Below are 14,418 nucleotides of genomic sequence, written 5' to 3' on the forward strand. Positions count from 1 at the left end.
AATAAATTCAACCTGCATTAGCATCAACAACAGACCAATACGAAGAAAATCAGTGAAAGCCACAAAAGCTGCACTAACAGTAGTGACCGGTGCAAAACTGAAGTAATTTGAAGGCTTTAAGTCCCCTATTTAAGGTTTGAAAAGAGGCCTAAAATATATATTACTTGCAAAATTTCTTAAATGGCATAATGCTATAAACACCTATATATGAAGCTGGTAGCACAATGTAGGAATCATGTGGGCTTATTTAAATAAGAATTGTAACCCAGACAGCAATGCTGACCTAGCAAGGAATAGTAAAAATGCTATAGATGCCTTTTTAGCTCCAGTTTTTAATTTCTAAGCTTAACTTTTTAGGTTATCTACCTCTTTCACATTACAACAATCACCAAAGAGCCTCTGCATTCTGTAGACTTTGGAAAGCTGTGAACCTTGACAATAAGTCACATCTAATAAGAACCCACTCAAACTTTTGAAAAAAAAGGGATTAGAATTGTTTTAGCACTGAAAGTACCTCCTGTGTAGCAGTGTAACCACCACCAAATTCCAAGAAAAAACACCTTATATCCAAAATTGAACTGCTGTACATGCTACACATGTATCTCCAGCAAAATATCACTATCTCTGAAACGGAGACTTATTGCTATCTAGCAAATAATAAAGCAAGAAAGGAGAAGGGAAATTTTGGCAGGGTATGTTAACATAAGCCTTTGTGTTTACACAAAGAACCAGAAATTCTTAAATGCCATATAGACAAGGAGTTTTAGGACATCAAAAATAACCATGGAAACTGGAAGATATCCAGTTTATCAAAGGTAAATGTATTCTGATATATTAGGAAGATTATCATTCCAAGCATACTGTTGGTGAAACAGATTCAGAGAGAAGTCATGAGAACTATACGAACTTCAGTACACAGTCTTGCAGAAACAGATTTAGGAAATTACTAAAAAGTAAGAAGGTATGTGGTTTGAGTGGGGTCCATAATTATTTACATGTGAGAAGACTTCTCTCAATAAAAGGCTCTTCAGTTTAGCAGATACAGGTCCAATAATGGCCTGTGGTTATGAAGTTAGGTAAAGTCAGATAAGTAATAAGACATCTATTTAAGAAGTCAGGTGGTTAAGCACAAGAACAATTTTCCATTGCTTGCAATCGTTAAGTGAAAATACCTTACTAAAAGGACATTCTTACCCAAACCCAAGTATGGCCTTACTGCCAGAATGACTGGTGACATCATCTGGTCTGTGACTGAAACTGGTAGCCACATCAGTTTTTTCCTAGATTATAGAAAACCTATGGATGTCTTAGTACAGGCTATACTATTTTCTGTAAAGGTGAAGTCTTCAATAAATACAGAATTTGCTCTTGAGGCATTTCATATTTCTGTTCAAGTTGGTCAAGACAGAAAGGAGATGTAGACAAACAGTACGGTTTGGAAATCCTCCAAGTCTTACCCACACTATTAAATGTTGGATTAAGCTATGTATCAAGAAGAAATTGGCACCAATATTTCAGATAGCTATAACCCTTACCAGCAGATATCACACATCCTTATGATGCAGACTTTAAGGATAAAGTCTAAAAGTCTAAACCGAGAGAAAGATTTGCTTACACAAGTAAGCTACTGAAAAGTAAACTGAAGTGAAGATTTTTCTCATGAAAATTATTTCATAGTAATATTGTTTCTGGGGCACAAACAACAGGTTCTGGCAGGGCAAGAGGGAACTGCACTCATCCCAGAAGCCAACAGAGATCTGACCTATTCTCATTCTCTTCATACTAAGAAGAAAAGTTGAACAATGACAGCTACCGCTATAATACAGTCTAGAGGGATTTACACTTAGCCTTTCTACACAGCAAAATCCAGGAGTCTGCATTCTATAGATGTTCTGTGGATGGGAAGTGGGGGGAAAAAACAGTATTTGGTTTGAGGAAGTGAGAAGTGGAAGCTGGAGAAGAAACTTGGCAAAACCAACATCCAGAACAAAGGCAAGAGAATAAAGCAGTGGTGAGATTTGGATGGGAGAATCCCCAGCGCAGTGGGCAAGGGAAGCGAGAGGGCAGGGGAGGACCTGTGGTAGAGCTGGCTGTGTGGCACGGGGGAGAGGACACACACCAGTATTGGACCAGGATGAAGCATTTCAGAAATAATAGAAGTCGTAAAAGGTTACTTCCGTTCAGCCTTCAAGATGAGTTTTGCAATATGTACACACAAAGCATCCCTGCAGTAAGGTAACCCTCAGATTCTCTTCTCCCATTCACCCACTGTCTATTCTTTTTATCTCTTATTCTTATTTCTTCTGGGGAAAGTCAGAAATGTCAGTGGGCTACTAGTGTAATTCAGCCCAACTTAAGCTTTTCATTGTGTCCCAGAACTGACAGCACTCCTCTTCTTCTTGCTCCTTTTGCCCAACTTTTTTTTTCTGCCCCTGAACTGCATCTGAGTCCAGCTCCTCTGAGCCAGAGGAATCTGTGCACATAGAGATGCCACCACGTTCTACACACTCCAAAATCTCGAACCAGATCCCTCCATATCTTGTGGAAACAAGCTCTTCTACAAACCTGTTACAGGCTTGGTCTAGTTTGTCTGCATAAAGTCAATTGTTTCAGAGAAATATCCACTGCAGTCCAAATCACAGGGCAAGGTTTGTAAACTTGAGGGAGGAATAAACAAAAAACTGGCATGATTGATTTGTATTATTCTGTTTGAAAGGAATATAAATACTGAATAAGGCAAAAATGACAGAAATAATTTGTGAAATTCTTAGCACTTTCTTAAGGTATTTCGTAGTACAGTCTTAACACTGTAAAATAACTTCTAATTACTAATACCTATGTGAAACACTATTTCTTTTCACCTTTTTTTTTTACCATTGTCATTAAAACATACTCCTGAGTATTGGCGTAGGTGTTAGAGTTCAGAGCTAGAGGAACAGGTGCTGTATTTTTACCTAAGCAAGTATGAATGCATAAGTGGGATTCACCCTTTCAGAACGTAAAGATGTTGGAGAAGGTATTCTGATTCAAGTTGCACTCACAACTTGTCTTTGACCCACCAAAGCATGTATTCAGACCAGAATGTCCCAAGATCTGCATGACTCAGCACTAGGGGTCAGAAAAGGTTAACCTGTGCTGTTAATGTTTATGCAGCACAGTATTTTGCTGTTAACATTAAAAGGGATTAATTTTTTCATTTCTTCTCTCCCAGTTTGTTTCTGATTTTGAGATAGCTTCTACTTTCAGCAAAATGAAAAAAAAAAAAAAAATAGGACTTCTCTACATTGTTGTTGTGATAGGGACATGACAGACTACATTTTTCACTTTGCAGGACAGCCTTAGATATCTATTGTTTGAGCTCACTGATTCACTGGTATCAGCACAGACATGGAAAATTCACAGGAGGTCAAATTCATAGCAGGTGAGGGCTGTACATCTGCCCCAGAAATGTGCCCTACAATGTGACTAATTTTCTGAGTGTCAAGGGCTTGTCATGCAAATGAACCAGCTCATTCTTCAGCATCTGTCTGCATACAAAGGAGAGTTTTTGGCCATCATCACCTTCAACTATTCCTAAGCCCAGACCAAGGAAACAGCCTTCACAGATGCCAAGAGTCACGGCTGCATCATTAGAAGTAGATGTTGTGCAGAGCTCAAGAGCAGCTTAGGTAAAATCTTAAGTCTTGAGTGAACTTTAACTCAACTGAGCCACTTCTGAGTCGGGCAAAATACCATGACTACTCCTCTTAAATCCATTATATTGCATTTCAATAGGAAAATTAGAAATTGCAAGAGAAACCATTTTAAGATTCTAAACAGGTGCATCAGATAGCATATAAATGTTTGAGAAACAACCTTCTTGCCTGTTAAGCACTGTTAACTAAATACTATATACTGACATGGAATATATTGAAGGAAAAGTCAGTATTAACAGTTGTCAAACATTTGTAAAAAATTACATAAATATTTACCTTTTGTGGAAGAGTTAAAAGTCTCTTGCTCTTCAATGAATTAAATGCACGGAATGATGGAAACAGAAAAAGAAATCAGCAAATTTAAAGTTAGATAAAGAAATGTGTTACATGTGACAATGGCATGTACAGTAGGCAGTATTCCAGCATATGTAGTAATGTAGAAAATTAAAATGACAAACCATGACAAATAATAAAGCCTATGGCTTTTTCTTTAAAATTAACAGGAACAATGAAGTTACTGAGATGCAGATTGTGGACTCTTTAAATATTCTGCTCGAGCAGTATTGTCTTACTCAAATTTATGAATGACATAAAATTCTTAAAATTGCCTTAAGCATCTCTCTCTCTCCCGAATCATGTAGTCCTGTTTTAGATTCTGAAGCCTTTTCTGCAATAATGAGTGTTACAAATTTATTTTCTATTAACCGAAATCCATAACACTCAATAACCACTGGACTATTGAAAATTGGACTTTAAGGAAAACATAAAAGATGATGAGGCTTGAATTCATTTGCAAGAGTTTGCAATGCTGAGAAAAAATACTCTCCAGCGTGATTAAAGATTCCACAAGCTGCCTCAAAATATGCAGTGCCACCTAATAACTTCAAAATAAAGCCAGAAATATGAAGACGAAACAAACAACACTAAAAGACTAATATCTAAAATTGAAATGACTTATTGTTTTTCATTGCCACTCACGTTTTATACTGATGGATCTGAAAAAAGGTTTTAACTGAAAGGGTTTGATCTTTTAGCATAACTCAAGCCATGCTCTCACTGCAATGACATTTCAATGATCAAGTACATACACAAAGAACAGTTTTCACTAGCTATTCATATTTTTCAGGATCTTAAGTTCGTAAAATATAAAAGTATATTTGCAACTCAGATGTATCATTTGACAACATACTGATTTTTCTGTACGAAATTCTGATTTCTCTTTGTTTAAAACACTATAGATCAAAACACTTAATTCCTCCATGTTTTGACTACTGTTAAATACTTGTACATATACTACACACATGAACTTTATACAAGTAATCCCCCCTCAGTATGAGCAGAGCCTCCAGTGTAGCTTTCCCTCATGAAACAGCAGCACACACACGCACACACACGCACACACACTTGACCTGGCACACAAGCTGCGTCCAAAGCTTATGCAGCTTTTTCTGATCCCAGCTGAGATACAGTGGTACTTAATGCTGGTCACACTTTCGCTTTTCCAAAGGTCACTGCATAAGGACTATTGCCAGAAACAGATGCCACCGGACACACGCACAACAACACCAGTTCAGTTACATTTACGGATGCTCTTTACATGTTAATAGGCTGCTGATTATCACAAACATTACTCTCATGATAGGGCTTCTGAAACATGAAACCAAATTTTTGAGGCTACGAAAAAGAAACCAGCCAAATTGAAGCAGATACAGGGAGAAAGACCTGTTTTGCAAGAATTAGCTCTTAAAGATCGTTTCTATACTACAACCAACCATTGCACATTTATCTTGCTGGCTCATAAATTTCAATAATGCATAATATAATTTTTCTTATTCACTTTCTAGATTTCCCAATATTATCCCTAATGTTACCTACTGCAGCTAAGAAGGAGTGTAGAAAAGTGCTATGGATCTTCAGACTGTATTCATTTCCTTCATCAATACAATGATTAACCATTATACAGAAGCGTAGAGACCCAACCTCAAATTCTATTTAGGCAAGAATTCCTGTGATGTTTGATAGTTGCAATGAAAGAGGAAGTATCGAGTAACGATCACAGAAATATGCTTTATACAAAGTATCATTTAAAAACCATTTAACTACATAACAAAATTGTTATAGAAACAGCTGAAAAACAAAGTCAATGCAGGATCCTCACCCCTCTTAATGATTTGCAGAGATCCATTCAAACATGATGCAAATAAAAAAACCACTGATGCAAACCTCTTAGAGCTCGGCACAGGATGACATATTGAGAACACAGTATTGTCCTTACCATGGCTTACAATTCCACTACATTAGCCACTGAGCCCAAACACCTTCATATTCATAGGTTCTAATAAAATTATCAGTTTAAACAAAGAAATAAAAAACACTTCTTAAGTAGCATAAGTTAGAGCAATGGCTACTAAACCACGACTGTTTGAAAACACACACAGACACACCTATACCAGAATAACTTTCAATACTCATCTCAAGACCTTTAGTTCCAGTAACATCCCAGCGTGTCTCGCACTCTAGGAAATCCTGCTGATGGGGCAGCAAAGGAAAGAAATACAGCTGAAAGAAATACAGCCATGTCTTCTTTGAATATCACTGGGATGAAAATAAAACCACACTGCCTAAAAGTTATAGAAGCCTATAATCTTAACTGCAACCACTTTAAAACGTCTGCATGTACTGTAGTTGCTAAAAATACTATTTAGTTAGAAGCATTCCAAGCGGAAGTAACTACCTCCTTCCCCGACTCCAAAACTAGGCAAAGTTGCTATATCCCCTTTACAACACAATCAGCACAATCAGCAAGAAGCCTTTTTTTAAAAAAACTTTTTCTTTTTTTTTTTTTTTTGTTAGTGTGCATAATTATGCTGTTTTGAGGTTTTAGTCCTTAAATTGGACTTTTTCCTCTACATTTAAGATTTATGTCCGTGTTCCTCATCAGTTGTACCAACCCCATTTTTCTAATGGAATAGGGACCGCTACCTTGGTCTTCTCTGTAATAATTACTTCTAAATTACTTCTATGAGATTTTTTTTTTAAATAAAGTGTGTCTACTAATAAGGACCTTTTAAAACTACCTTATTTTCTCACAAGTTGTCTTTTATTGATTCTCAAACTGTTGACCAGAGCAGCAACTAAGGCAACATCGTCTGGTAGAGACAAGGAAACAACTATCTTTTTAGTTCTAAACTTGACAATGACAAAATGGAATGTCCAAGATGCAATGTCAGTCCTAGAAGAAGCCTTATTAGCAGATAAAATCATTTGCAATTGAGAGCAAAAATCTCATCTAAGATTAAGAGTTAAAATATCACTCTGTTTCTCAAGATGAAAACCACTACCAGTCTCCTGTTCCCTCATTAACTCTCATGCCTTCCATAATAAGAGCTTCAGAGAGTCATAAAATTACTTTACTGGATTCTTCTATGCCTCTCGAATACACAAACAGCAAATAAAAAACCCACTCTCGATATACAGGCATTCCATCTTTTTACAGCAATTAGTTTGATTTGTAAACCAGACACAGATTCACAGATGTTCACCTTTAGATGTGTATTCAACCGTCTTGACACAACAGAATTTGTAAAGAGTGTAAAGAAGTACATTGCTATAAAAATGACACCTTATGATATACTGTATTTCCTTGAAATGCAGGATGTCATTACTGACCACCAAGAAGTAGCTTTATTTATAAATGAAGAAAATGCAAAGGATTTTGAAATGCTCCCTATAACATTTGTATATTGCACTAGACTTTGACATCATCTATATCCATGGTGACTGTGAAATTAAGTCAATAAGGACACAATTCAGTTCCAAGTACAGTTAATGGAAACCTTTTACAGACCTCTGTGTGCTTCAGAATCAATCCTACATTAGGGTTAGATCACTTCTAGTCACTTCATTTGACCCAGATAGTCATTTGCAAGCAATTAAAGAGGTGAAAGTGATATTAAAAATTGATACTGTAAATCAGAGCAAATACTGTGGTCTTGTAGCCTCACTGAATTTAATTTCTCAGAGTAGTATTAAGTTTATACATACTATCATGTTTATTACAGAAGATACTGACAAAACCATTTAAAAATATTTTATAAAATCTCTTCAATTTAGTAGTTCTCTGCAAATACATTCTCAGCTTGAACAAAGTGTTAAACATGGGTAAAATGACAAAAACTCCCCTTCAAATAGACAAGCCAGTCACTTAGACAAAACCAAAGTACTATGTAGAGAAGAAAATCTCTTTAGCCTTCATTTCCATGTGCTGTAACACGGCCATATTGACATAGGCGATATGATATATAACAACGAAGTAAATGGTATGTCACATCCTACTTGTACATTTTATATGTAAGACGCAGGGGTATGAACCATGAGCATTGATGGGAGTTCACTGAAACCACGTTACTTTACAGATGTTCATAGTATGAACAACTTTCTAAACCTAGAGTAGCTTTAGCCTTCTGCCAAACTTTCGTTCTCTCTTTCCTCTTCTGTATACGTCGCATCTCTACTTATTTTCATGGTTTTACATTCATTTTGTACATCTTCAACAAAACGTAACTAATATTTTATTCTCAGCACACCAGTTATCAAGAACAGCAGAAAGATGATAGATGAATATCCAAAGGAAAGCCAACTTTATATTAAAAGCTGATTCATGTTTATATATTGTACCAAATTCCGAAATTGCAGAAAAAAACATGAAAGAAAGTTTAAATTAATTACTCTTTACATTTGCCTAAAAAGCTTCCAACTTATTAATATGCAGAAATAGAAACTGTAAATGTAGTTTGTAACCAGTTTATAATCCAGATAGTCCTAGATTCACTACAAAACAAAATGAGAGGACTCAAATGTAAAGTTGAAAATGAATAAAACTCACTTGTATTAGTATATTAATCATTCACATAAACACATGCATAAAACAAGAATACATTTTCTATGTGTTAACTGAAGGTGTAGTATGCCATCACAGCTCAAAGCTATAAAATTAATGTAAGCTGATTGTACGTTAATGTAAGTCACCAAACAAAAACAAACAAACAAACAAACTATGCTTATTTATAGTGATAAGGTCATAGTCAGCAACATTATTTATAAAAGAAAGCAGTCTGCCAACAGTTCTATAAAGCACTACAATATATTTCATTCTTAGAAGCACCTCTTCAATTTCCATGTAGAAGAAAACCTTGCAGTACATGGCAATCTAAGTTGTTGCTTGGAGTCAATGAAAAACAGACTTTTTAAACACAGAAGAAAACCTGAATGTGCAAATATTGTACATTGTGCCATTTCATTTTACCATAATAACTCATACTCTGTGTGCTGTATGTTGCTAGAAAAGGAAACAACAATATTCATACTTGTTTGATATTAGTATGTAAAAGACATCTTCCACAACCACTAGGTCTTCATTGACTTTTTCAAAAAAGATCAGCACTCGTTGCCTGCTCAGTTTATTCTTAAGAAAGAAAGAGCTCATGACCCATGCTTTCACATTTCCCGTGGTGAATTTTTCAATTTTTTAATCTCTGAACTACGAACTCTTGAGGTAAAAACTATTTGTGATATTTATTATTGATCTACATTAACAGTGCACAACAATTAATATAAACCACAAAATAAAAAATTACTAAGACTGTCAAAATACTTGCCCCTGATTTCTTTACCAGAATACAAACTAGATATATGTTGGAAACTACCACAACTCTAATAGAAATTCTAAAGTAGACAAACTTAAAAGGGTACTAGAAAATTAAGGCAATTAAACCATGTGTGATAATCCACCAGTCAACTCCACTGGATTTCCCAGAGTACAAATATGCTTTCATTCTCTTCTTATTGCTTTATTGGTAGAATTATAGCATTGAACATGTAGTTATGAAAGTAGACTTTAAGTACAAAAATGTAAGAAATCAAAGAGTTTGAGCTATCGTAAGCTCATTATTTGATACCTTGCTCTATACTGCCACTTCTTACTGGAACTTGCGGTAGCTGTCTTCCCCTGCGACTGCTGAAGGATGTGTCTGCAGGAGGAGACTGTGTGGGACTTCCTTGTTGATGTATTCTGCAAATGAAATGAAGATAAAAACAAAATAACCCAAAGGAAGAGAATTTTTTATATTCTGAATATTAAACATGTATTAAGCTTCATATATTGAAGATGAGATTGAAAAAGTTGGCATTTGGTGTATGCCATATGCACATACCCAGGTCTGGATACTGCGTAAAAACTGATAAGGCCTCACATTTAATGTCTCTAATGACCTTCAATTAAGGAAAACTATTTTCCTTTGTTTTGTTGGGGTTTTGTTTGTGTGTGGGTTTTTTGTTTTGTTTTGTTTGTTTTTAAATAAGATACTAGTCTAAAACCACTGAATGATACTTGGTTTTCTAAGAACCATTTGTGATTTCAACTCACAATTTAAGTATGTTCTCTTGCACTGGTCCAAGGGCAACACAAAAAGCCACCTCTATTTTTTTATTAACTTTTATGTTCTTTTTGTGCTGCACAAGGGCAAAGAGAATTGGACAGCAAGTATCTACTCCCATGGGATAACGTGTTGTTTTTCTCTGAACTCAAAAAGGAACAAGAGCTTTAATCTTAGTATTGGGGGGGTGCATGTCTGTGTGTGCATGGAGAATGTACATGATTTTTAACATTCTTACTTAAGTAAATATTCTAAACCCCTTTGGCTGAATTCTAGCTAGCACTATTTCAGAACACCCTAGCTACTTGATTTCTTATACCTAGATCCAGCATCGGAGTGTAACACGTCAAACACCTTTGGAACACTGGTAAGTTTGCATTTAAAATAAGCAGGGCCACCTCTAATAACTAGGGGAAAGACTAAGCAAGTAAAACAAAGATGAGAAGCAGCAGACTGCTGAGAGGGAGAGCTTACTATTCAATGCGCTTGCTAGTTACAGCAGTATCACACTCACTGTAGTGGATAAGCACTATTCTGTCTACTACACTAAGGCTGCAAGCAGATAATTTGCAATTTTAAGTAACACAACTGTGCAAGTTCAAAATACTGTTGGCTTTTACACTATGTAGACCAACTGACTTTCTCTTAGCCTGTAAGATGAGAGTTAGCCCTGTGAAAAGCATGTGATTTCCTGCACAGTGTTTATGCAAAATACTTTGGTAATTTTCATATGGATACAGAACAAAACACAACAATGGACGGACAAAACACAGCCATTTTTTTTTTGCTCTTACGTTGCATAATTACTTAAGTTCAACAGCAAGAATTACCATCTGGATGGTGAAGATAGGCAGCATAAAGGATATGGGAGAAGTGTAAATACCATGAAGAGAGGATAATCTATAGTGCCAGAATGAGTGAACGCGCCATGTATGCTCAGGAAAGTACAACACCACACTGACACCTGGGAGGCAGAACACGAAAGCTGTGCTGTACACATAATAGCAACCTTGTCAGAAGTGGAGAAGGCGGTGCCGACCCTCCAGGCGCTAGATGATGTACAGAGCATAAGGGTCTGATACTAGAGTGCTCACTCGACCTCGAGCGAGCGTGATGTTTTCCCCTAATGACTGGCTGTTCAGTCGTTCGTGGGGTTGGAAGTCCCCTTCTAGAAAGACATGGTAGCAGACCCCTAAAACATCAGGGCCAAAAAGAAACCGTTCAGTTGTTAGCTCCAGGCACACCTTCCCGCGCCCCCCTCCACCAAAGAACATTGCAAATCCTGGCTGCAGGACCAGGGTTGATATTTCAAAGTCATTAACTCTGAATGCAAATCCGTTCTCAAAATGATGAACTGCAGAACACTCACCACTGCAGATACAAGTGACCCTAATTGTGGAACTGTTGAACTGCACTGCATTTAGCGGACAGTTGGTCAAAAACTCCAGCTGCATCTTAAACACAGGAAACACAAGCTAACAACACCTGTGACATAAGTACCAGCACAGAGCAGGATATGAATACTCAGTTTTACCACAAAGCGCTTCTGTTTTAAAACATACCTTTTGGCGTTTTAAAAAATATTAGCTGGACTTCAATGAATGTCCTAAAAAAGGACAATTTGTAAGCACATATGTAATTACTTTGGTTGCCTTAGGAGTTTGAAATAAGGAATCTATTTAAATATCTCTCTGCTGTAAGGAACTAAATGAAACTATGATTAAAAATCATGGTAAAATGATTAATCTTGTTAGTATAATAAAGCATAATTATTAGTAGTTTAGTAATTGCATCCACTGCAAGTATAAAATAACATGAAACATTTCAAGTTTGGAGAGTGATGAAGTATTCTAAGTGTGCCTTTTTACGCTTCCTTGGTTTCCCAACAGTGCAGCATTTTGTAAATAGTACTACTGTATCTGCTGTAATTTCAAAAATTTCCATTTACCGTGACATCATTTCACTGTGGGTTTTTAGTTTTGTTTATTTGTTTTAATTTCTGCAGTCTTTTGAAGTCTTCCTTCACACACACAGCACAACTTTCCCACAAGACACAACATAGCCAAGAGACCGTCCAGTTCATGTGACTACCACAATGAAAAGTCATCTTAAAAACAGTATATATTAGGTAAAATGCAGTAGCCTACCAAGGATAATGAACAGGTTTTGTGTCACAGCCATTTCACAACAACAGCTTATGTGGAAATCCAGCCACAATGCAACAAAACCAGGCTCCTGTTACCCTTGCTATATTCTCTCTCTTAAACCCTAACGCTTCTTTAGCCTAAGTCCTGGCTTACCCTGGTGAGAACAGTAACATTCTCGCAGAAGCTGATTCCCCTGATTCTAGAAGATGTTTACGATAATGAAGATGAACCAAGTTTTGAAAACACCTGTTTCTCTACACTGACAGTAAAAGTAACACATTGCAACTATTGCATGCAACCAGCTTCTAAGTATCTCTTTTATCAGATGTTTAAATATCATAACATCCATAAGGTAATCATGGATCCCACTCTGTGCCAGAAAGTGCTTGTTGCTTTTACTATAAATGATTGCTCCCATCTAACAAAGTCATCGTGTTCTCAGATTTTTCTCATTTTAGAGGCTAAATACCCTGGAATTTATCTGAGAGCCCAGTGAAGCACTAGGAAAGTCTGTTCCACTTTTATAGAATGGACAATTTACGTGAGACTCAGAAACTTACTTCCTGCTCTTTCAGTAACACCCTTTTTACAGACCTGTCCCTTTCCATGAGAGAAAGATAGAGGATCTCCTTAACTAAAATGAAGTCAAATTAGGCTTGAGACTTATATTAGCTGGGGTATTACAGTGAGATGAATACGCTACTTGAGGTGCAAATGAAAATACAGCTAAAAGGGAACTGGAGAAAAGCTAGAATGGAATTAAGGACTTGCTGCCCTAGGAGAAAGATCAATTGCTGAAAGGAAGAAATCCGGAAATGGCTGATCAGGTGAATGAGATAAATAGGAACAAGCATGGGAGACAAAAGCTAGCGTAGGACTGAGGAAATGAGACATAAGTGAGACAAGAAGTACAGAGGGGAGAGGAATTCAGGGGAGAAACAATACCTGGTGAGCAATGAAACTGCAATGAGCACATACGACAGTCTCATCTCCTGGTTCCTCACACAGGAAGGTGACACTACAAGCAGCAAATCTATTAATTCAATTGGAAATGGTCTGCAGGGGAGTCCTACAGATTCCAGCTCTGCCTGCACACAAGAAAACTCTAATTCCTTTCTCTTCAGGCTGATGCCTCAGTGGCATGTACTGAATAAAACATGGTGCCACTTATAGAACTATAAAGAAAAACTAAGAATAGGAGAGCATCGCCAATCCAGTGCACCTCTGGCACAGGGTCCTATGTAGAATATAGCAAGTACAGGTAAAAACTGTATGTATCACAGCACATATGATAGGTAAACTCAAATCTGGCATTTCTGGGGTGATCAGTTAGGGCTGAAAGAAAACTTTTAGGGGTTGGGACGAACCAATTTCTACCACAGCTTTGCTCATTCCTACAAGCACAGAAAATTTTCATGTAATCAGTTTTACCCTTTCACAAGAGTTTACTGAATCCCATCTTGAAGGCTTATCTCATTGAATGAAGAGAATTCTTAGGCTCTGTAAACTATCCTGAAAAGATCTGCCTTTTTCCTTTTATGTACATTTCCTAAGCTGTCACAAAACACAGAGAAGTTAATCTTATATATGATCCTATATAGCATGTTGAAAGGCTTTACAGAAAAGCTGACGGTATGCTGATATCTTATTCCAGTAATCTTCTTAGCTAATAATAGCAGATTAGATCTGCAAATTCCAAAATAAACCCCAAATCTAAGACAGAAATGGAGAGATGAGAAAGAAATAGGATTGAGTTATATTTGCCATTTGATGAGAAAATTAATTGCTTGTCCTGTTATGAAAACTTTCTGGCACTAGTGCAACATTATATCTATGATGAAATTATAAACTACAGCACTCAGGCTTATTTAGGCATTTGTGTCTCACATCTAATAGCAGTGAATCATTTTGTGAAAACAGAAGCCTACACCATGTCCCATGGAGATGTAAAAACAAGAAGCACAATTCATGTTTCCCTATGCTCTTGTTGCACTGGGTTTATTGCTCTTAAAATCATTAAAAATCAGAGCTGGCTTTTTTTCTCCTGGAAAGTAAATTATAACTATGGGGACTTACACTTTTGGTAACTTCTCTTAACTTCAGGGAAAAAAAAAAGAACAGAGTTTTTTTTTCCCTAATAAC

General features: G+C 36.6%; 1 protein-coding gene across 9 annotated transcripts in view; it reads right to left on the bottom strand.

Annotated features, from left to right (window-relative positions):
- Positions 1–14,418, bottom strand: part of RIMS1 (regulating synaptic membrane exocytosis 1) — a gene marked incomplete at its 5' end in the record, with an annotated part of 308,320 nt that overhangs the window by 75,046 nt on the left and 218,856 nt on the right. For 7 of the 9 annotated variants that reach the window (XM_082048671.1, XM_082048670.1, XM_082048669.1 and 4 more), the window contains one exon: positions 9,653–9,765. In XM_082048671.1, the coding sequence (XP_081904797.1) occupies positions 9,653–9,765 (113 nt within the window). Of the gene's footprint in view, positions 1–3,971; positions 4,002–9,652; positions 9,766–14,418 lie in introns of all 9 variants that reach the window. The other 2 variants (XM_082048664.1, XM_082048663.1) reach the window with 1 other exon arrangement.

This window comes from Streptopelia decaocto (assembly GCF_964273445.1).
Source record: "Streptopelia decaocto genome assembly, chromosome: 3".
NCBI classification, from domain to species: Eukaryota; Metazoa; Chordata; class Aves; order Columbiformes; family Columbidae; genus Streptopelia; species Streptopelia decaocto.